Consider the following 23,515-nt stretch of genomic DNA (forward strand, 5'->3'; position numbering starts at 1 on the left):
AGACGACGCAGTGAAAACACGCTGAGGCGAAGTGAGGCGGGCTGCGGCAGCAGACGTAGTAGGGGTCGATATCGAAGCACAGCGCTCTTGCAAACCAGCAAACCAGCGCTGAGAGGCGAGCAACGTGGTTCCACGAGAGACGCCGCCAGTGGGCGGCAAGAAACGGAGTAAGGAGACTATGTATGGAAGTGAAAGAAACCGGCGGCATAATCAACAATGAACCAATCATCTAAGCTACATAAATAATCACAAAAATAGACGAAAATCAGTCAACTGGCGCTATCCACTACTCTGATGGAATCCTTCCACCGACATCTACTTTTTGCCGAACAATTAACATACCAACCCACTCCAACAAACAACATAGTGTCATTTCACGGTAACATCGGCCTCCCGACAGCACTTAACCAGCGCAATATGACGTAAGACCCACCAGTCACCACCTTATCGCAGTACCAGCACCGTATTCGACCCCCAGACCGGAACCGGTTTAGAAGTCAGAAAAGACCCCCTTCGAAACACCCTTCTCATCCATTCCCACACTCTGCCCGTCGGATCTCACAGGACCTTCCCATGCCGTACCGAATACAGCTCGTCTCCCGCCGTGGTGCCGGAGAGCAGACACGCTCTATGAACAGGTCAGGACAGCCACGGGAGCCGGCTCACACGTCGTCCGAGGCCACGAACAGGTCAACTCTGGTCTCCGAACCAGCCAAAACCGCCACGCTGGGCACCTGAAAACGGAACAGTCTGTGTTAGAACCAACGAGAGGGGAACCGGGGACTGGAGGTGAACATAAACGATAAAAGGAATGAGTGAAATAAATCGGCAAAATAAATGACCATGAGAACGTATACCTGAACGCGTGCAGTAATCGAAAACCGGGAATTTGTAGCTGCCACCCAACCATGGTAACAAGGACCGTACTGACCCGAGTTCAAAAATACATCCGGCGGTCTCAAGTGCAGATGTGATACAGGAGAACTCACCTGCAAGGTTGACACTCCGCTGATTCACCGCCACGTGCGGGGAACCCCTACAGCACTCCGACTTGATCAGGGAGACCGAAACATGCAAACAACACAGCATGCAGCGCATGAAGGGCACAACACGGGCACGGGTGATGCACAGGGGGTCACGGACTAGGCCAGGCACGGCCAAATACGGAATAGGGAAGGCGCGGAGACGAGCCAAGGAGGAATAAGATATCTTGGTAGATTACGTGAAAGTCTTGGAAGAGAGTTACATGAGTGGCGCAGCTCTCCATCATGTAGAGCAGTAGCGTCGGTAGAGAAACTCACCACAACGTATAAAACTATAATTTTCACTCAAAATATACGCGTATATCGAACGAGATGATATATTTCTGAACACCCACAATGACTGCGCCAGCCCCATCTAGCGAGCTGACCATTTAAGACTGCGACACTGTTATAGAGCGTCACACCGACACCGGTAGCTCGCGTTACGGTCGCGGGTCGAACGAAGCGGCAGGCGAGTCGCACCACACCGTGACGGAATTAATGTGTTTATTATGCCTGTTTGCTGAGGACGCTCTCATCCACATTGCTGCCCCAGTGACAAAATCGGCCGATTTATGCTCAGCTCGTTGCACGAACACCGTTACAACTCAACCAGAGACCGCAGATGTCCGCGAAGAGACGAGACAGAGACCGATGACTAGATGCCCTCCGACCACCATACGCGCTATTGGGAACACTGTACTAGGCGTCATGAACGACCGTCTTATATCGCGCAAGGCACCAGCAGCCACCAGAGGTACCCGGTAGAATCTATGGGCACATCTACATGGCGAATTAATACACACGATAACGCAGACATTCAGACGGACCTAAATCCTACGCCAGCAGCGGGACCCACCACGCACGATACACGCGAATATATGAATGCTATCTATATCACATTTATCAGCACCAAAGCGAATCCATCACCCCAATATGCACCTTTCCGAAGCTGTTGTCTGAGGTAAACCCGCGGTATTTAAGTAGACGCCAATTTAGAAGTAATTAGGATAACCCGATCACACATGAAGACGCGATTTGAAGTATGGAGAAGCAGCTTCTGAAGCCGCATAGAGTAGCCTCTGTACAACTCAACACAAATAAATAATATATGAGCTTTAACATGCAATATGTCATACAATATTGACCTTCATACAGGCGTTACGATGTGGATTATTTTACGAATAATGAGAAAATAAGTGAATCGGTATGAGGCACTTCGTACGTAAACTGCTTAGTTTTGGGATCATTAAATTTAACGAAAAGACCCGCTATTTGTTTAGCTTTCCAGAATACGGGAAAAATATCCATTAAAAAAAATAGAGTTTGAAGTACAAACGAAGTGACACGAGAAGAGAATTGCATTGACACAGTCTTACGATCCAAGTATGGTCTTAACTCCGATTAAAGTAAGTAAAAGATGAACACAAGACGCAGACGGGGATCGTTACACACTGCAGGCCTCAGCGGACTGCGATGCCGCGGTTTGGTGGAATCAATACGCACCCGAACACAGTGTAGGTCTCCACCCATACAGAAGGCACACGTGTATGAGCCACTCTACCGCAATTCCGCCACTATGACGTCAGGTAGTGTGATGTCATATCTCGTCCTATCCAGCCAAGCTAGATAACGGTCATGACAGAGGAAGTCACGGTGATATAGATCAGTCCAGCAGCCCATCCGCTCGTCTACGGCAGGCAAACTTGGAGATGCCGATCCGTGTCCAACTTGCCACTCAGTCTTGTGATACCGTGGACCCGCTTACAAAGTGACGCCTTTAGTGATGCCGCAGGCCGGGGAGCCAAGCCTGGGGCACCTCAGAGCAGGGCTCAGAGCGCCGAGACCTCAGTCACTGGCGCCCTGGGGGCGTCGGGCGCCCAGTCCGGGGCGTCGCGGCGCTGATCACACCTGCTGGTCGCCTCCCGCCGACCGTTCTGCCATAGGCAGCTGCTCACCGGCGCCCTCCTGGGAAAGTCGCCACGTCCGTCCGTCAGGGGGCTGAGGTAGAGCCTCGACTATCCAGTAAGTGGCGCCGGGCGGCAGAACAGGCGACGCGCAATACGCAAAGAGCGGGTGAACCTTTATAGACGTGCATTACCGAGAATGAAACTTTTGAACTGAGATAATTGAACGTAAAATGATCGTTCATGACATTCGTAATAAGCACATCTAAAGCAGCAAAATATGAATCGTCACATGCCAGTGCAAGTTTGAAACGAAACATAACTGAACATAAAGTGACAATGAACGAGCACATCCAGTGAAAACTTGTAACAAGCATAAAACCATCCAGACATTGAGCTCAGAAGGATACCGATATGATGAGGGCCGATGAAGGTTAATATCGACCGTCTATGGTTGTCATGACCAGACGAGACAGGTTGGCACTGATACAGACTGAGAATCTTACCTGATCAAAGCAGTCAGCTTCGCAAAGAGAGCTTGTAGCCCGTTCCTCACTAGACTATAAATCTAGTATATCTCCTGTCTCACCCGGTAGTAAGTCTAGTATATCTCCTGTCTCACCTGGTAGTAATTCTAGCATATCTCCTGTCTCACCCGGCAGTAATTCTGGTATATCTCTTGTCTCACCCGGCAGTAATTCTGGTTTATCTCCTGCCTCACCTGGTAGTAATTCTGGTATATCTGTTGCCTCACCTGGTTATAGTTCTGGTAAAGCTGGTGTTCCTCATCCCCCGCGCCGGCCCCGGTGGGCGGGGTGCTGCCGTTGGAAGCCGGCTCCTGGTTCGAGCCGTACGAGCGGCGCCGGACCGTCTCGGTCTCCGCAGCCGCCGTCGGGTACGAGTACACGTCACCTGACGGGCGCCGGTGTCAGAGAAGTACTCAGAGGTACCGAAGTGTCGGAGAGTCCCCCAATACGTCATGCTCGTCCGTCCAAACCTCTGCATCCCTCATTAACACCACACATAACGTGATCGAGTTCTAAATGACACAGGAGTTCAGTCACGTCAAACTGCAACCACTTCAAAATCATCTTACACTTATATACATCCCCAAATATAAAAATAAGAAACAAAAACCCCCAAAAGGTACACTGGAGGGGAGGGACAAGATGACTGACCTGTGTCCCTGACGCGGACCTGGGGCGCCCGCTGCAGCACGCTCGGTACAAACGGCTGCTGCGGCGGAGACTCGTCACCACTGCTGGCTCCGCCGCCGGCCGCGTCCTCCAGCTGAGACGAGTCGATAGTCTGTAAGAGACACAGACATTTAGCGCCATCAGACTACATAACTGACACTGCGGCTAGTGAGAGGTCAATATCAAATTATGGTTTCCGTGCATCAAAACTAGTTCCGGCCTTACGAGCTAACACCACAGTCTAGACGCATAATCACTCCGACATATTCCAACCCCATCGATTATCAGCAATCCCGCAGTTCTGTTCCTCCGTCACCATCCAACCCTCATCATGTAGCCCCTCCACCCAGCCTCCACCCCCTCCACCTACCTCGTATCGGATCGGGCTGCAGAGCTGGAACCAGTGGAACAGCACGTGTGACATGAGCAGCAGCAGTGTGCCGCTCAGGCCCACCAGCGAGTAGATGGCTATGTCCCGCAGACCCCGCCGAATGTAAGCGAAGAAGCACAGACACAGCTGCGTCAGCACGATGGACAAGATGACGAAGTTGATGGCTGTGACGTGGATGCGCTTCTTGATGCGGGACGCTCCGTAGGCGAAGTAGATGTTGTGCTTGTCGACCAGGTGCTTAAGGACCATGTAGATGAGGCCTGCGGGAGGGGGGGGGGGGGGAGGTGAGTGAGCGCCGATAAGACGACACGCGAGAGAAATAAATTGTTAGTCAGAACAAAAACGCCTGGACAACAGATCGACAAGTAAATATGTTGTAGTCAGACTACTTCTTCCAACACAGCAGCATTGGTCATCTGACTACCTAGTCAGTAAGACGCCAATGAAGAACCGTCATAGGCGCGCGGTAAGAAAATGCATGCGCTAACTCGACACAAGTATTGAGAAGTTACACCTATGGAACAACAACCAAACTCTCTCGCTTTAGACACCATAGAGAGTTCAATACGATATCAAGTCGGACTATCATGAGTGGCGTAGACTTTCGTAGAGTAGATTTCATGAAGGTTGACAACAGGACGCCGCGAGCTCTCACCGAACGGCGTGATGAGCGGACAGAGCAGCGAGTAGACGGTGGTCATGGCGAAAATGAGCAGCATCCAGGCGTACTGAATTCCGAACGGAAACTCCCAGAGCACGGCGGCCCGCACACTGGCTATCTCCGCCTGAGACCTGAGGACAGAAAATGGGAGGGAGGGCCGTGAAGTAAAACAAGCGACAATATCCGTCTGGGACCTGACCGACATGAACGCACAGAGCGGTTACGAACAGTGTGAAAAACGATATCGCTAATGGGGCTACTGTTGACACCACAGGGTTTCGTCCACAGTCACACACGTCGCTATTTCGGCCATTGCTAATCTCCGGCGAAGATTTATCAATACTCTGAGAGTATACAAGGCAGCATGACTACCCGTTAAAATAGTTATTCCGGCTCGATTAATATTTGAAACGACAAATCTAAGACAGCCAGCACGTTGACTTTAAGACAGCTCCCACAAGGCCTGCCCCAGCGTCTGCCTCCACGTCTCCCACCTGGCCATGCACATGCGAAAGGCGTAGACGAACAGCTCGGGGAAGCGGATGATCTCCAGGCCGGTGCCGATGAAGGCAGATGTGATGACGTAGTTGACGAAGAAGGCACCGTTGTCGGGCAGGAAGATGCAACTCCAGCGGTAGGTCTGATCCTTGGTCTGCACCGCCCACTCCACGAACGCACGAGCGCTGAGGGCGAAAGATGGGGATGGAGGAGGTCAGATAATGTGGGGCGGTAGTCTAATCATGGCGTCAACTATCGAAGCAGGCCTGTCCAGTTTCCGGCGAAGCGAAATACTTAAAAACATGGCCCGTCATGTCACAGCTCAGAGGACTAAACATAGACATTACACGAGCCAAGTGCTGTCAAAAGTCACAAGCTCCAGCTTCCATGTACGAGTAACTATGACATAGGTAGATTTCGCTTAGGGCGCGTTGACTGCAGCTAGTACCTAACAGTTTGCGATTGCGACTATCAACAGATAGGTACACAATTAATCCAGTCACACCGCGTCCGCACCTGGTCAGTCCTAGCGACGGCAGGATGAGCACCATGAAGAGCAGGAAGATGAACGTCTTCACCATGACGGAGTAGTTCTCCGAGGACCGCGTCCAGTGGAACAGGAAACGATCGGTGAAGGCCACCAGTACGGGCATCAGAGCGGCGATCGTCCAGAGCAGCAGCGTCGGCAGAAACTCGGACACCAGCCGGCTCTGGGGGTGGACGGAGATAAATCGGGAAATGTTATCGTCATGTTTGTAGTAAACCATCGCCTAACTACACATATTACTGTACGCATATTAATTTAGAACTGGAATGCTGTTAGCAATCGATGGAGCACAGCAAAAAAAAAAAAAAATCAAAACATATGATGAAATTTTCATGTGAAATTCATACGCGTCGAAACCCTAAAACAAAAAAGAAAAGGAAAAAAAGTCATCTGAGGTGCCTAACCGGGACCTCAAGGCGACCTCAGCGGGAGCTCCATGACCCTAAATGACCCACCGCGACCTCAGATGACCCCCTGTATCGCCGTACCGTGGCCTTGACTCGGTCGGTGAGCGACACGACGTCGATCGAGTTGACGACGATGACGGGCGTAGTCAGGAAGAACAGCACCAGAAACAGCACCAGGTTCACGAAGAAGGAGCGCACGTACCACCAGAGCGACGAGTGGCTCAGGTTCTGCCTGTGGGCGGGCAGGCGTGGGGAACGGGGGAGGTCAGAACAGCGGAGAAATTCAGCCAGAGATGACCGAATGAGATTCCGTCTTGTGTGAAATTACCAATAACGCGAATGAAATATTGCTCTTATCCAGGACGAATTATTTTAGTGTTGACGGTTGGAAATTGTGGATATAAGCGACGTTCTGAAATAAATGGAGCAGTATCTTAGATTGCGCCAAACTGAGATCAACTGTCCGATATCAGCTGAATCAGTCCAAAGCTTTAAATCAGTTACCAAATATCCCATCGGCCATCCATTACGTAAACAAGTCCCACCAATCAAACGCGAGGCCTCAGCAGTCAGCAATCACACACTATCCGCAGCACACTCTCCAAACCCAATCCAACCTACTTGACCTATCCCTAACCTAACACGCAACCCTGCCCCGGAATCCCGAGTACGCCGTACAAGATCCCGCTAGCTATACTCACCAGTAGATATCCTCAGGCGGCGGCGCCATCTTATCCACCCCTCCACTACCACCTGATCCCACCAGAACCCCTTGTATATACTCACCAGTAAATGTCCTCGGGCGGCGGCGCCACCTGCACCTGCCACCGGTGCGGTTTCAGTACCGAGCTGAGGCTGGACGAGGGCGGGTTCTGGCGGCACCGGCACCCCATCAGCAGCGCGTGCTCGTTCAACACGCGGGCCGCCATCTAAGGAGATTAGACAGGGACATTAGACAGAGTATCAGACGTCATGGGCATCCCATCAGCAGCGCGTGCTCGTTCAGCACCCGGGCCGCCATCTGAGAGCAGGGGACCGAAAAGGAAGTCAGGAGACGGGTAACAATATTCGACTTAAAGAGCATCCCTTAGTTTTCAGACTGCGCAATACTCCGAAAAACAAAGTTTACACTCAAAACCTAAATGAAGCAGGCGGTAGGTATTAACGTAGCCCAGGCTGCTCTTCACCCTTACATAATTTTAGACACATCGCTCTTCAGTGACGTCTCTCCGAACGTGTCGCCCTGAACTGACCTCTCTGCTCCTGAACGTGATGAAGGCAATGCCGAGCGGCTGGTTGAGCGCGGCCGCCTTCTCGATCTCCACCTGGCGACTTAGTCGGCTCTCCTCGCGACTGTAGTGCTGAATGGCGTCCACCTACAAACCACACACGCTACGTGAGCACTTGCACGATTGGCAAGTGATACACAGAACCAACATGTGAAGCGTTAGTTCTATGTCTGACTGGGAAAATGCGGCCCCATTCAGTGAAATAGCATAAGCCAAATACGTGTCGCGGAGATGAAATGCAACTATGATGAGAACCACTTTGAAACAAAGTCATCGTATTTAGTAAACACCGATGATTTCAGTGTCACTAAGCGGCCCTTCGTAAGGCAGCGGTTATCCATTCGTTCCTCTCACCTCCAGCCCCGACTCCAAGGATCCGGGTAGGACGGCGGGATAGGAAGGATCCTCAGGAGGGCGGAGTCCGTTCAGGAGCGGAGTCCTGCTGTCCGGAGGATCAGGAGCGGGTCCAGGAGCCGCTCCCACGTCCCCAGGATCGGGAGAGTGTGGGAGGTAGCGGGCCGCTCTCTCCGGGCGCATTGGTACCTCCTGGGAACCGCAGTGGGAGCGGTCTGACTCAAGGAAGCAGGATAGGGATAGTGCTGGATGGATACCGGTCATACAGGGCGTTGGCCAGACAGGAAAAGGGCACTTACGCTAAACATGAACGAGGAATGAAACAAACAAAACGTAACAATGCCAGCAATGCTCACGACAGCAAGCACATCAAAATCTTCCTCTGAACATAATGTCGAGCTTCCAAAGCAATGGCTGGTAGCCCCTAACGGCCTGACCTAAATAATAAAGCTGTCCCCTGCCCTGCCTTTCAATCCTCTAACATCGCCGTATCTCCCCTCCCTCTCTCCGTACCTCGACGCAGCCGCAGCGGGCGCAGCAGCAGCAGATGTTCCCACAGATATAGGGCCGGATGGCCAGCCTCTCGCCAGTGTTGGCCAGGTACTCGTCGGCGTACAGCCTCGCCTGGAACATGGCGTCCCGCTCCCGGTCCAGCTCCATCAGACGGCTGATGTTGTACGAGAACTGGATGTCCTGAAGGCCGATCGACGGGTACGCCTCCCTGGGGGACGGGTGAGGGGGGGGGGAGGTGAGAGAGGCGTGCTGCCGCGTGGAGGGGTCGGTGGAGGTAAACCGCAAGGGAAAATAAGCTATCGGTAACACCATAATCGTGACACTATGGACTATTCGTACATGAAATTAAATAACAGCACATGAATAGCGGTTAACAATCATTAAAGATCTGGCGTCTCTAATCTTGGAAGGTTTGAACTTTGACTCGCCATAAACCTCTACACACCGAGGTCCTGCCCTCCAACATGTCTTCACTCTTCAGTGAGTGGCGAGAAAGAATCGGTTAAAGCTGGGAAATATTACAACAAATTTGTTTATGGTCTTCAGGATTATCACAAAAGTTCCGCATCCGTGTATGAGGCGGCCGAGCCGAGTCCATGATTGCCCCACCACACCCCGGCAGCCCTCTAACGACATTCCCTCCTCGCGTGGTTCAGCTGAATAAACACACGCGCGCCGTTGGAAAAATAAACAAGTCGGAGCGCAAATCCCAGCTTCCTGGGGGAGGAAGGGACGTATCGCACTGAATGGCACTCCGTTGCTCCTACCCTTCACCCTCCCCGTGGCTAGACCCCCCTCCCCTGCTCCGCGGTCCATCCCCGGCGGGCAGAGCGTGCTCACTGGAAGTGTTTGAGGAGGCTGTTTCGGTTACAGGCGGCGCGCGGCACGTTCGTGATCATGATGGTCCGTGAGACGGGCGAGCCGTCCTCTCCGCTGAGATGAAGCTGAGAGGAGAACCGGCGCATGATGTAGACGCCGAGAGGCAGGAACAGCACCGACAGACTGACGTGCAGCCACAGCCACGACGAGCTGAAAGAGAAACAGGGGGGGGGGGACGGTACGTCGGTACAGGTCAGACACAGCACCGACAGACTGACGTGCAGCCACAGCCACGACGAGCTGACGGGAGAGACGAGGGGGGGGGGAGACACGTCAGGAACAGCACGACAGACTGACGTGCAGCCACAGCCACGACGAGCTGACGGAGACAGGGGGGGGGGGGGGGGGTACAGGTCAGGAACAGCACCGACAGACTGACGTGCAGCCACAGCCACGACGAGCTGACGGGAGAGACAGGGGGGGGGGGGGGACGGTACAGGTCAGACACAGCACCGACAGACTGACGTGCAGCCACAGCCACGAAGAGCTGATAGAGAGACAGGGGGAGGGGGGGGGGGTACAGGTCAGGAACAGCACCGACAGACTGACGTGCAGCCACAGCCACGACGAGCTGATAGAGAGACAGGGGGGAGGGTACAGGTCAGACACAGTATAGACAGACTGACGTGCAGCCACAGCCACGACGAGCTGAAAGAGAGACAGGGGGGGGGGAGGGGACGGTACAGGTCAGACACAGTATAGACAGACTGACGTGCAGCCACAGCCACGACGAGCTGATAGAGAGACAGGGGGGGGGGGTACAGGTCAGACACAGTATAGACAGACTGATGTGCAGCCACAGCCACGACGAGCTGAAAGAGAGACAGGGGGGGGGGGACGGTACAGGTCAGACACAGCACCGAGAGACTGACAGGGGGGGGGGGTTACAGGTCAGACACAGCCACGACGAGCTGACGGGAGAGACGGGGAGAGGATACGGTCAGTTGATAGACCCACGAAAGCCGAGGGCTACCGGTCAGTTACAAACACCAAGAACAGCGACTTAGACGCGTGCAGGAGTCATTACATTGCATGGAATACCGCATCTAGCGGTATTGAATCACTGATCATACCTCGACCAATAAATGACATCATCGTTGATAATTATTAACTGTTTATAATCAGTTGCTGTTCTTACATGTCGCTGGTGAAAGTGGCGATACATTCGAATTAGCGTTCCTACCTGGGGTCCAGGTTGGAGATGGTGGTGTGCCCGAAGTCCTTGCCCTTTCCCTCGAGCTCTCCCTGAAAGTTGACGGGTAGCACGATGCCGATGGCGGCCACGGTGACGATGGTCAGGTAGACCATGATGTGCCGCTGGAAGGACAGGTACTGCACAGCGTCCGTGCCGCACTTGCGCAGTATGTCGTCATCGCTGGCGGAGCGGAGCGAGGAGGATGGTCAACAACACGCTTATAGTCCAAAGCCCCCAAAACATCTGCTTTGCAATGGTGGGATGGCGAAAAAAAACTATCCAGTTCAAAACTAGTTTTTTGTTCGTTATTTTTTCCACTGAATTGGCGATGGGATGACCTCATGCGACTAACCACTGTAACCAGCCAGCCAACGACGCTCAACAAAACAATAACATCTTCACACTTATGACGGCGCCGAGTGTCGGTTCTCACCCGATTTTGAAGATGGCGACTATCCACGAGAAGAGGCCCCGGTCCACCAGAATGCTGTGCTCCATGTTCTGGAACGACTCCTGATCGCGCATGCGCAGTCGGCCCATCGTCTCCTCGTTACCGTAGAACAGCTGGGTCCATCTGCGGGTACGGCGGTGACGTCAGAGGTCGGGAGTCAGGGGCCGGGGTCAATATCGGCGTGTCATGTTCGAATAACGTATTTGTGGCCGAGAAAAGCTGGGTTTAGTTTATTACATTTACAGGCTGTCAGTTAAGCTAACGGCAAAAGCTGTTAATAAAGTCGGGCTTCACAAGGTTGGCATCGGTCTTTTCCTTGAAGGTTGTGTTTGCATATCGATCGATGACATAAGTTCATGCATCAACACCTCTCCACCAACCACAAGCCCCCATTATTTCCCCACAGCGTCTCCGTGGCCTAAAATATCACACGGCAGCAGCTTTGTACAACTTAGAGGAAAACAAGAGCATAATGCCTACACCGCAACACCGCAAAGCCGACCTCCACCAGAAGCTATCACCAAAGCAACCTTCGGTCCCACCGCACGGGTGACCGTGAGTCTCAGCCAACAGCCACCCCTTCGGCCGTGAGTCTCGTCCCGAACAGTCACGGCCTTTTCACGAAGCCGCAGGTCTCGCTCTGGCATATGTGAGTTGTGTGTAAGCATAGCCATCACCAGTTAGTATGTAAAAGGTGTTTCCGGTGTAGCTTTACCATTCGCCCATCCACTACCATGACTGGTGTGGTACTGACAGTTTTCAGAACGCCACCATAACCACAAACATAAGGACAGATAAGTATAGAGGATCCACCACCGTAGCACAAACACAGGCACAAGTTAAACACCCCGCCCACCGACCACCACCACAGGCAGGCTGCCGGGCGCCGGCGGACGCGCGATATCAGCTACCTACATGTTGTACGTCCCCCTGTAGAACGGGTTAAGCAGCAGTCTGCGAACACGGTTAGAGAAGCGTTAGGGCGACTGCTGATGCGCGTGGAGTGTGGATCCTCCCGGGAACTTGTTGGCAAAGTAGTAAACAGAGACGTGTGTTAGTCAAATACATATCTTCCAACAAAGACAAAGAACACCCGACACAACTAAACGCCCTTCCTCATTATGATCAAGTGTTTATGTAGCATGAAGAAATAAATGAACGTCTGCACGGATATATCTGTGTTTACTACAATCTAGTAAGTGCGCAGGTGATCACGTCTTGAGTGTACACTTGACGATCTGAGCTATCAGTAGCCCCAATTCGAGAGAAACAACAGTGCACTCGCGATAATCTGAAAGTGTAAACACCTAAACTAACCCAAATAACTGGTATTTTATCTCAGATCGGTGTCTGTAAAAGCTGTGCGCAGACTCCGCTCGCCCCGTGTTGATGGAGCCGGCTGTCATATCTGGCTCGCAATGAGTCGCGGCCCGCTCACATCTCACGGTTACGTCAGAGGCGGAGGCGGCCTTGATATCATCCGCGCCGCGCCCCGGGCCCAGTTCCCCGTCACCCCCCCCCCCCCCAGCCGCGCCCCGGGCGACAGAGGCGACAGAGGACCGCTCGGGCCGTACCCGTGAGGCGACTGACGGACTGAGTCGGACAAGTGGCTGGTCGGGCTGGGAGTGGGAGAACAGCGACTCCCATCCACCGCGCCGGACATTGACCCGGCCCAATAGATAACGACTCCGACACACAGGACAGTGACTCTTGATTTAGAACAAAGACAAATACTCCGGTTTACCGATCCAGTCAGTCATACTGGCCGGTCGAACTGTCAGCCGCCGGTACCCTGCGCCCCTATAAATAGTGGAGTGTGGACAAAACATTCCCGGGCAGCTCGCGCCATTGAGAAACACATCCAATGAAATGTGCGGGGCGGGTCTCTGTGTCCAGACACCCCACCGCTCCCTGATCATATGTCAGACAACAAGGAAGCGTTTATAAACTTCGTGGCCGTATATAAAAGGTACACTTTCCTTTCTGTCTACTTATCACACGCCTGTTTCTTGTCGTGTTAAAAATACAAACAAACCAACGACTGATAGAAAAAATGTCAGCTGTGATGATAATATGACATGTTGTATCATACTGTCCCGGTTCTATTGTTTGGGTTGTAGCCAATCATGAATAAAAATGAATGCTTATGTAAGGTATGCCAGCTTTTGATCATAAAACAAGCCAAGTATTTTTTGTTTGAATATTTTCAGCATTCACAAAATTTACGGTGCACTGAGAGAAAGCACGCCACCTCACTGGAAAGTTACACTGAGCAAGGTTGCCAGAGCGGCTAATGGTGGCGTATAGAGCCAGCCTTCGGGCATGGGACGCTGTAGACGTGGAAAATCTCATGAACGTTCACATAAATATGCAATCCAATAGCTGTTTCTCAGTTACCGCTCGAGCTAAACACGCGATGAAATCTAAAACCCCGACAAAGCAGCAGCGGTGAGCCATGGCGGAAGTAATGTAACGAAGAAGGTGCGTGATCTTCGGATCCAGTGAACTTAACACACCCATATGAATTTTGATCGCCCTGATTTAAGAAAACCTGCGACTGGTCGATGGTCAAGAGAGCAGAATGAGACAAATAGTCAGCCAACCAGCTTGAACATATTTCACCCAAAAGCTTAATCCGTCTCAGAACGAAACCTGCCCGGAAATGCGGTGACCAATGTTCCGCGGCCGGTCGGCCACACTCAGTGTTTGTGTTTACAGCTGACGTTCAGACGACAGAGTCGCACTTCTCACCCCACCCACAGCTGGGATGGGGACGGGGCGGGCGGAGGGCTGGGGGGGGGGAGACGGATGCTCGCCCAAACACCACCACACAGGGTGCCCCGACTACACACACATGTTCCGATACTCACACCACGCCGAACATACGCAGACAGACAGACACACAACGACAGAGGCAGAGGCAGCTGTAAAATAAGACTGCCTTTCGGCCGGCTCGAATGAAAGTTATAGGGTATAAACATTTAACAAACATGCATGCCGTAGCTATAAACTGATTGTTATTCATAACTGCAAAAGGATCGTGTAAAGTTGAGCCGACAATGCGTCAAATAGCCGGGCCGATGACGTAAGAAACCTTAATTTAGAAAGGCTAGGGAACGTCAGAATAAAAGGAAACGTATTATGAGTTTACCACCAATAAAACACCAGTTTCGCCCTCGGCTATGTGCAGCAATAAACAGCGCGGGGCTCCACGAGGCACCCCATTTACACAACCACAAAAACACACACGCACTTCGTCGGCTATGCGAGGGGTTATGCTATCCCGTGATACGAAATTCCAACCAACTCCCTCTGTACACCGATCATTTCTAATCACTGTGCGGGTGACAGAAGCCTGGCGGTGTCAGTGGCCCACACACTGTACAGCGTACCTACACAGAGAGCCATCTCCACGTCCCAGTCTCGGTACCGGCCCGGTACGCTCTCGGTACCCGTGAGATACACACAGACCGTGTGGAGCGGCAGTGGCCGGTACAAACACTCACCTGCGCTCGTTCTTGTGGACCAGCGCCAGTCGGCCGTAGTTCCACGCGCTCTTCCGTAACAGTGAGAAGAGAAATATCAGCGCCTGCCAGCAACAGTGGAAAATGATACACGTCAATTGGAGAAGTGTGGGAGACGGTCGCTTGCCACAATACCAACAATACCAATTTATCGCCCACTCGAACGACGATCACTTTAGACCAGGGATGCGGAGCCGTGGAAATTTCAGACGGCTCCGGCTCCGGGTGAAATGTCATGGCGGCTCCGGCTCCGGCTCCGGCTCCGAGTAAAATGATCCGGCTCCGGCGGCTCCGGCTCCGGCTTCTACTCAGTACATCCCCTATGCGATCAATTAAATACGGGTGGAAGTAAAAAGGCGATGGGATTGGTACACGTTGCTTCTGTATTTGTATAACAAGACTATTTTGAATACCACATTGTTTAACGCCTTGTACTGTCAAACCGAACTAGCTAAATAATTGTTTCCTCTTAAGAAAAGGAGCCGGAGTCGCCCCCTTTTTGGACGGCTCCGGCTCCGGCTCCGGGCTATACTGTTTCACGGCTCCGGCTCCGGCTCCGGCTCCGGCCAAAATATGCCGGCTCCGGCGGCTCCGGCTCCGCATCCCTGCTTTAGACTATCCTTCAGGTTTTATGTTCACGCGCAGTTTTATTCTGTTCGCCGACAAACAACAAACTCCGGCGAGCCAGCCATTGCTGAGCTCCTCTTAGCCCTCAGATTGAATTTTGAGTACCGCCCGTGACCTACCAAACTCTTACAAGTAACTGACATTTGACCTCTGACCCCTGACTCCGGCCAATGGACCTCTGTCACCCTGATCTGACCCCATGTCACTTACCAGCCAGAGGACGACGTTGGCTCCCAGGTTCAGCGGCACGCCCTCGTATCCTCCGTAGATGATGAACGTGGTGTTGTGCTTGATGTACTGGTTACAGGTGATGTTCTCGTTGGGGTCGTCGCTGGGGTAGTCGGGCGGCGGCTCAGTGCCGTTGCCGTCCCAGACTACGAACGGGTCCAGTCCGGCCGGGGTGGTCGGCGGCGGGACGGTGGCCATCGCGGCGCACCTTCGGCGGCTCACAGGGACCGCGCCGCTGCTGTCGGCTAGAGTCCGGACGCGGGCGGCGTGAAGGTGTCGGCCTCGTGGTCAAGGTGACCTACAGGTCTTCAGTCTCGGTGAGGGTGATCCCTCAGTATCGGCTTCGGTGTCTCAGTGTCGTTTGTATGTCTGTCAGCGGAACGGGAAGACAGGGTAAGCTCAGACAGTCAGTATTAGAGGTGGCAAAAGGTGAGAATTTTTGGAACCAGACTCGAACCAGACCCGACTGGACAATTTTAGAACCAGTCGGACCCGGTCTAAATTGGAATCGGAACCAGTTGGACCCGTTCCCCAATAGTCAAATAATACAAACTATTTGTAGGTATCATTAGTTGCATCATGTAAAACATCTTTTTCCCACTGGGAATACTCATGAGCTACAGTGTGCAAGGAAGCATACACGAACAAATGTTTTCTTTCCATTTACTTCATATTTTGCAATCATGTGTAATGTGCAAGATGTATGGTTTATGGTAGGACCCGGTTGGACCCGTCAGAAAATTTCCAGGAACCGGTCTGGACCCATATGGGTCCAGACTGGTTCTTTGGACCGGGTCCTCGGGTCCACATTTTGCCACCTCTAGTCAGTATACCGACGGGGGGGGGGGGGGGGGCACGTGGTCACAGACGGCAAACAGAAGGCGCAGACAACTCATACTGGAAGACACACTACAATCTAAAAAATATACTATATGAGCGTAGGAAATCGTACAGTCGGCTGGCCGTCATCAGGCGCCAAAACACTGACAGACAGCCAAACACATGGACAGAAAAAGCATTAGCTTGATACAATAGCGATTTTTTACAGAGGTCGTAACTAATAATCGCTAAAATACTTACAAGATGGAGACTATTAGGTACTGAATAGAGCCGCATAACTCGCTATACATTCCACTATCATCACTTCAGAACCCTTCCGAATACAAACACGGTTAGCAAGTGCCCCAGCCGGCAACCTCCACAGTCCACACGAAACATTTCCGACAACTAACCAGTCCTAGTTCACAAACGGCCCGCCGTGCTGGCCGGATCGATGTTCCGCGTAGTAGACACCTCCCTCCCCTCCCCTCGCCTTTCCCCCGACCTGACCACCAGCTGGTGGCTGTTGATTCAGCCGGTCCATTCTGGTTATATTCAGCCCCCGCGGCGGTGTCCGCACGCTGCCGCAGGGTGCGACACACACACATACAGACAGGTGCAGCGACCACAGAGCGAAGGTCGCTGCCCGGCGGGCCGAAACGGTGACATTGCAACAGAACGCACAAAGCGGTGCGCGGCTCCCACATTTCCGCTGTTCACGTGGCACGGACAGTCGCTACCGGTTTTAGAGAAGAGCGAACGGAAAACTACGGACTATGCATCCGGTCCGATAAGTATGGAATACTGTGGGTCAATAAGAAGTGAGGTATACCATGGGCGCACAGCCCACAGTCGTCATAAAACTGCCCGATAGCGAAGGGAGATAATGGTCATTTGCCGGCTGCGACTACGCACTCAGCGTTACATTCGCAAAAGCTCACACAACGACCCACACTTTTAGCTTGACAGCTCTAGCGGTAGAGGTGGCTGAATTGGGCCAGCCGGTACGTATGCCAGCCGGTTATGACATTTAAAATTATGTGGAAGTGCCAATCGGTCCCTTATATAAGCTACGAATTAGCTATGGCACCGCGTCAAGTTATAATCATACTTCTCTCCCATCGAGAATGACAATGCCTCCGAATTAGAGCATCATTGGCCAGCCTCACATCCTAGCGAAAGCAAAAGCGAGTCGGGATGGGTGCACCCGCGTGTTTTGACTAGACACTGCGGTCTGCGCTCAGTGACTGTGACTCACGCCGATAGCATAAACAGCGTGATTACGACAGTCGACGGAGGCTCGGGGAGCCGGCGGACGGAACAGCCGCTAAAGACGGATAGATTTTCGGCGGACTGCGTGCCTAGCCAAGTTACAGACGCACACAGGGCGGGCGCACCATATTATCAGCCATATGTCAATGTGAAAAAGTTAGTGTTTCCACGAAAGCCTCTGAATCATTTGCAATCGTCAGGGTTGGCATTTTTGCCGGCAAAAACTAGTTTATGCCATTTGCCGGTTTAAACCGGTTTTAACCGGCAAAAAGTGGCAAAAACTGGCAAAAACTAAAAACCATCACAATGATATGCCTAGACATGGAGTTAAACATGAAACATTTTGAGGAGAATTCGGTGAAAGCTTTATGCTTTCAACCAGAAGTGACATTGACCGTTGGAGTGTTCTATAACTCAAAAACACTTTCATTGGCTTTCCATGAGGGACCAGTAAGACGCCTTTTGGGGTTGACAAATGAGCCAGTGCAAGAGTGAGTCCTGCACAAATCACAATCAGAAGTGCGAAGGTGTATCTGTCACTGATATGCGCACGGCACCCTACCGTGGCAGCTTTGCCCCACTCTCCCCTACATGGAAATGCATTCTGTGGTGGATGTCTACCTTACCTTACCTTACCTTACCTTACCTTACGGTATCGGGATTTTTAGGCTTATAGCCTGTCGTACCCGATCTCATCGAGCTCCTGGTATTTGGCTTGTCCAGGATCAATCGGAATCGGGAAGGGTGTATTGTAAGTGGGACCAGTGTGCATTCAGCCTCGCCTTGAAGCAGCTGAGCGATGGGGCGCAGACCACCTCAGCCGGGAGTCGGTTTCAGTCGTTCACGACCCGTAGAGCGAACGAGGACATGCATAGACATTTTAAGCAGGAATAAGTAATGAGGCAAACTTCAGAATGTTTGGTGCATCTCTATAACATCCTGAAATGTATTTGTACATTTCAGATCCATTCCTAATTAGAAAAGTTGTGGTTTGGGCCACCTGAGTTTTATCCAGTTTTTGCCAGTTTTTGCCACCGGGGTTTCTGCCAGCCGGTTTAAACCGGTTAAAACCACTGGCAGAAACCAGTTTTTGCCATCCCCTGCCAACCCTGGTTCGATTTCATCGTCTGATGTCTCTATCGTTCAGACTTCAACCTTCAAAGTCGCCGTTTCTCATCGTGAGCCATCTCAATTTTCCGCTTTATCTATCGACACCATTTTGCTGCAGACCAGCTCACAGCATTCGCCGTTAGTCGGCGGACGGCAACCGAGGCCAGACTCGCCGAATTACATAACCGCCCCACCAGCATGGCTACTGCTCGGTTCATATGAAGTCCCCGAGTCCGACAAATCATTGTCCACCCTCACGAAATCTGATAGGTGCTGGAGCGTGAAAACACGAGCGAATATCGTGACGGCAAGGCATGCCCCATGACCATTGACCAGCGAAAGTCCGCGCCATACCTATTCAAAGACAGGCGTCACGTTTGGTGTAAAATCAATCATTAAGCATTGCATTTGACACATTTTCTTATATTAAAACTTGGGATGGTTTAGGTTTCTAAGGGTCATGGGCATATTATTTTTTATCACTGACATGATTACTCAGTGTTACAGCCATGACCTTGCATTGTGAGCTGAAACATGCTGCTATCTTCACTTTATCACTGATCTTATTGTAACCACACTCCAGTAAGCTAGATGACTGATGAGGGAAATGAGTTGTTGATGGTTCAATGAGAGCCAACCCAGTCCCATTCCCTTACCATCACCATTTTCATCCCAAAAGTATAACAGCCCTTTCTCATATTCCAGCTCAGATACAAGCTGGCATGCTGATTCTCTCTGGCATTCAAAGATTCTAATAGGTATGTGGTGCAGCACATGCAAATTCAAAACATCAACACAAGACACAGCCCTGCTGTTTAAACATAACCAGAAGCACCCAAATATTGCATCCATGTAGCATTTGACACTTACTTCAGTCTGTTTCAGATAACATTAACATCACTGGGTCAATGGTAGACAGTGTTGCTACTTGCTACCAAGGGGGAGGATTCAAGAGAAGCAGCTTGCCCCAACTGAACAATTTAGGGGAGCTTTTATATTTTGGAGTATAAAATGGGTAGTTTTCTGAGAAGAGCTGTGCAATTGTAATGGCTAATAGCTCTACCTAGATTCTAGGTAAATCACAAAAACAATATTTTGAATCCTTACTCCAGCAGTGGCCTGTTATAACCTAAAACCACCATCTTTTGGCCCTCATAAACTGATCCTACAGTCAGGGCTTTTCATTTATACTCTGCATTTTGTCTTATTATTCATTGGAATTTTGAATTTAGAAGTTGCAGCAAACAAAATCCACACCATCAAAAATAATTGTTTTCATCACCATCAAAATCTACATCACTTGCACTAGGTAGGTACCAGATGGGAACAGGGAATGCCATCATGTAACCTGAAATGATGCCTCAGAATTGACTAACTGCAGTTACTGTTTTCATTTTCGATGTTAAGGCTGAATGGCCAAATGGGTGGCTACTGGCCAGTAACATTCCAGTTGGGCTGAAGTTTTCTGTGGAGCACCACACTGATCACAGGCCCACCAGCCAACCACACTGCCCTGGCCCGCTCCTGATTCTCCGATAGGTGGGCACACCCGACATCTTTCAGTTTGTAACCTGGTGTCAGTCTCACTTGAATCCAATGCAAGATTGAAATCCCTCCTACCAGTAGTGGCAGAACACCTTCAATTAAGGGGGAGCACTGCTGACTTTTGGTCCCATTCTTTCCATGCAGTGCCCATAGGGCCAATGTTAAAATGGCAAAATCAAGGGGGTGTTGGTGTGGTGCCCCCCTTCCGCCACCTATGTCTCCTTCCTAGGATAATCAGAATCGCAGTGGAAAGCACATATGCACGACTACAGGGGTTTTAGTACCTAATGCCTGTAACCAGGGGTTACTAAAACCCACAAATTGGAAATCAGAGACAAAACCAAAACTAACGACAACAGTCAACAGACAACCGCTGAAGTGGAAAATATAACTAATTTATAATAACATCCAACACCAACAGCTGAGTGTAAAAAATAGACAAAAAATTCCACGGATCCATTTACCGAAAAATACCGAAATTTCACATCCAACCCACCTAGACACGCCACGACACAGCGCGCTCGCTGACGTTCGGTCAGTGTTGCCGTTGGGAATTTTCGATACGTACCAGATTCTGAGTGAAAATGTACCAAAACGGACCTATTTCGTACCATATGGGGTATGCCAATGTACCAAGTTATGTACCATTGTATAAAATACACCAAAACGTCATAGATGAGCAAGATTCTAGGTACATCAATTCCGGTCAATTCCTGTGTTTGGTGCTCATATTTGGATATATGTGACATCTGCTGTCCGTATCCACTTCATAATATGATTTGCTTTAACCGCATTGATGTTACGTAAATCAGGCTAACAATAATTGTTACTTCTCATACCTACTATATATATTGCTAAGGAATATAGTTATAGTTCTTTTTTTTCAACACCGGTTTGATTCCAAGTTCATTATCGAAGCTTTCACGTTAGTTTTGGCAACCTCAGCGTCTGGCCAATTATAATTTATTACCGGTAAAATATTCAATTTCAAATTATGCTCGTCAAATACATGCAAATTGTATCTTCAAAAATTATCACATTATGATGACGTCACTGGTGGCAGCTGGCAGCTAATATTCCTACGGTGTCGACGAATTAATGAAAATTTCAGTTTCATTGTTACCGAGGTCAGAACGGAGTAAACAATTCTGTCCATGGTAGTAAATAGTAATAGGTACTGGTTATACGTAGTAAAGGAATCTTGAGTTATACATTACATTGCAATGCAAGTTCGACAGCATCACTGTTCCAATGTTTAGTTCTAAAAGGTATGCATGGAAAGGCGACGTTCGATTTTCTCAAGCTCAGTTTTTGGTCGTTTCGCTGGGTAAAACGCGTGCTTAGTCGAAAAATGTATTTGGATTCAAACCGGTTTTGAAAAAAAACGAACTATAGGAATATGCTTAGGAAGATGCTTATATAAGTGGTCTTCCTGTTACAGCATATTCGTTTTCATATTGATTCTGATTGATTTTTGGTGGCAGAATTATATAAATTTAACGCAAAAAAGAAATGCTTGCGCGAAACCGTGAAATGTACCAGATTTGGGCCTCAGTGTACCAGCGTACCAGAAAGTGTTGAAATGTACCAGATCTGGTACAATCGTACCATAGCGGCAGCACTGCGTTCGGTGCGATGTTATTTACCGAAAATACCCGTATTGGTAAAAACATATTCAAAGAGCAACTGAGTAAGCGATTGTAATGAAAATCAGCCAATTGGCTACCTGCGCGTGAAAAAACAACGAATCATAGAACCAGTTTTTCAAGGACTCACTAATTGCATGCATAAAATGAACAAGAAATTGCTTGCTTCAGAATCTTTTACGAATAATGCGCATCGGTTACATTTATCAACCAGAAGGCTATTATTTTTTGAATGACGTTTTAATCATCTTTCTAGCTATTTTGTACACGTTATGTTCTGTTTGAAACTAATTAGTACATAACAATAACATATATGATGTATTATTCATATAGTTTTTTTATGGAAATCGAATTAAATTGTAACAATTTAAAATATGTTCACTATGACGTCATAACTCTATAAGTTTCACGTGCACAAGGTGCACAAGATTCGATGCTCCGCGCCTCCGCGCAAATGGGCCTTGAATCATTTGCTTATTTTTCGGGGGACTATTAAAGCATCCAAGAGCGCAGCATCCAAAATACGCAACATCCTAAACCGCAGCATCCAGCGATCAAAACCTCCAAATAACATCCAAAATCGGCCCTTTTGGGTGCATTCAGAGCATCCAAGAGTGAAACATCCAAGGATGCAGAATCCAAAACCGTATCATCCAAAATGGCAGCACGAGAATACCTGAGAACCGTATCATCCAAGGACGGCTCATCCAAAAGCGAAACATCCAAGCATGCAACATCCAGAATCGTATCATCCAAAACAATACAGAAAAGATGGAGCCACTCAAGAGACTCAGTAGCGCCACCTAGCATATGTATTATAAACTATTAGCTTTAGGCTTGCTTGATAGGTGGCGAATGCGTCGTGTTTAGCGGCACATCGTCACAATATGACGTCACTAGGTAATATGACGCCACTAGGTATTCTACAGTGGATCCCCATGATATTCATATACAACCGGAGCCGACTGCCGGTGGCTGCTCTGTGCTCTCTCCGCCGCCGCCGCCCGCCACTCTGTCTCCCGCCAAATAGCTGGAAAGCGCGGGAACCAATAGCGCGCCAAATCGGCGCGCCGCGTGCTAGCTCTTCGCTCGCTAGGTGCAGCTGAACTTGGCGCCGGCTGCGCGCCACCTGGCAACTCGTTGCTCGGCCGGTACAGATGCACTAGCACTTAACAAAGCAATGAATTGCGAACAGAGCTGTTAGCTGTTGGCGCCTGGTGGCATTATCGAAAGGTTAGGAGGTCGATGGTATTTGGTTTGATTGATAACTAGGTAAGTTATTGATATTCGTTGAGGTTGTAGGCAGGGGCGTCGCCACGGATTTTTGACTGGGGGGGGACGATCGACAGACGTGAAATCTAAAAAAAGAACAGATAAATACTGCTCTCCGCTTTCTTTTCAAAATCGCTGCATCACATGTTAAACCCGCGCCTG

At 50.3% G+C, this 23,515-nt stretch overlaps 1 protein-coding gene across 10 annotated transcripts; it reads right to left on the reverse strand.

The window, feature by feature from the left end:
• Positions 1-1,346: 1,346 nt before the first annotated feature.
• Positions 1,347-22,381, reverse strand: LOC122386649 (calcium permeable stress-gated cation channel 1-like). 10 transcript variants are annotated; one of them, XM_043376034.1, is made up of 19 exons: positions 20,932-20,971; positions 15,672-16,058; positions 14,817-14,899; positions 12,226-12,264; positions 11,293-11,433; positions 10,848-11,039; positions 9,626-9,814; positions 8,786-8,993; positions 8,273-8,464; positions 7,883-8,005; positions 7,416-7,558; positions 6,711-6,861; positions 6,192-6,385; positions 5,672-5,860; positions 5,172-5,308; positions 4,496-4,776; positions 4,108-4,237; positions 3,684-3,841; positions 1,347-2,990 (listed from the first exon to the last, which is right to left on the reverse strand). In XM_043376034.1, exons 2-19 carry the CDS (start codon positions 15,885-15,887, stop codon positions 2,928-2,930), a joined length of 2,829 nt encoding a protein of 942 aa, XP_043231969.1. In that variant the 5' UTR covers positions 15,888-16,058; positions 20,932-20,971; the 3' UTR covers positions 1,347-2,927. The 10 variants fall into 10 exon arrangements, with proteins under 10 accessions (XP_043231969.1, XP_043231972.1, XP_043231971.1 ...); XM_043376037.1 differs by lacking the exons at positions 12,226-12,264; positions 20,932-20,971 and adding an exon at positions 22,212-22,381; XM_043376036.1 differs by lacking the exon at positions 12,226-12,264 and having other exon boundaries at positions 20,932-20,981.
• Between the last annotated feature and the right edge of the window lie 1,134 nt (positions 22,382-23,515).

This window comes from Amphibalanus amphitrite, unplaced genomic scaffold (genome assembly GCF_019059575.1).
Source record: "Amphibalanus amphitrite isolate SeventyFive unplaced genomic scaffold, NRLGWU_Aamphi_draft 000258F_arrow, whole genome shotgun sequence".
In the NCBI taxonomy this organism is placed as follows: domain Eukaryota; kingdom Metazoa; phylum Arthropoda; class Thecostraca; order Balanomorpha; family Balanidae; genus Amphibalanus; species Amphibalanus amphitrite.

Coding starts and splice junctions, on each gene's coding strand:
- LOC122386649 (XM_043376034.1), bottom strand. CDS start 15,887: ATGGCCACCGTCCCGCCGCCGACCACCCCGGCCGGACTGGACCCGTTC. Junction 6,862..7,415: donor CCGCCCGAGGACATTTACTG/GTGAGTATATAC, acceptor GCCCGCCCACAG/GCAGAACCTGAGCCACTCGT. Junction 5,861..6,191: donor CCGTCGCTAGGACTGACCAG/GTGCGGACGCGG, acceptor TTTCGCCCTCAG/CGCTCGTGCGTTCGTGGAGT.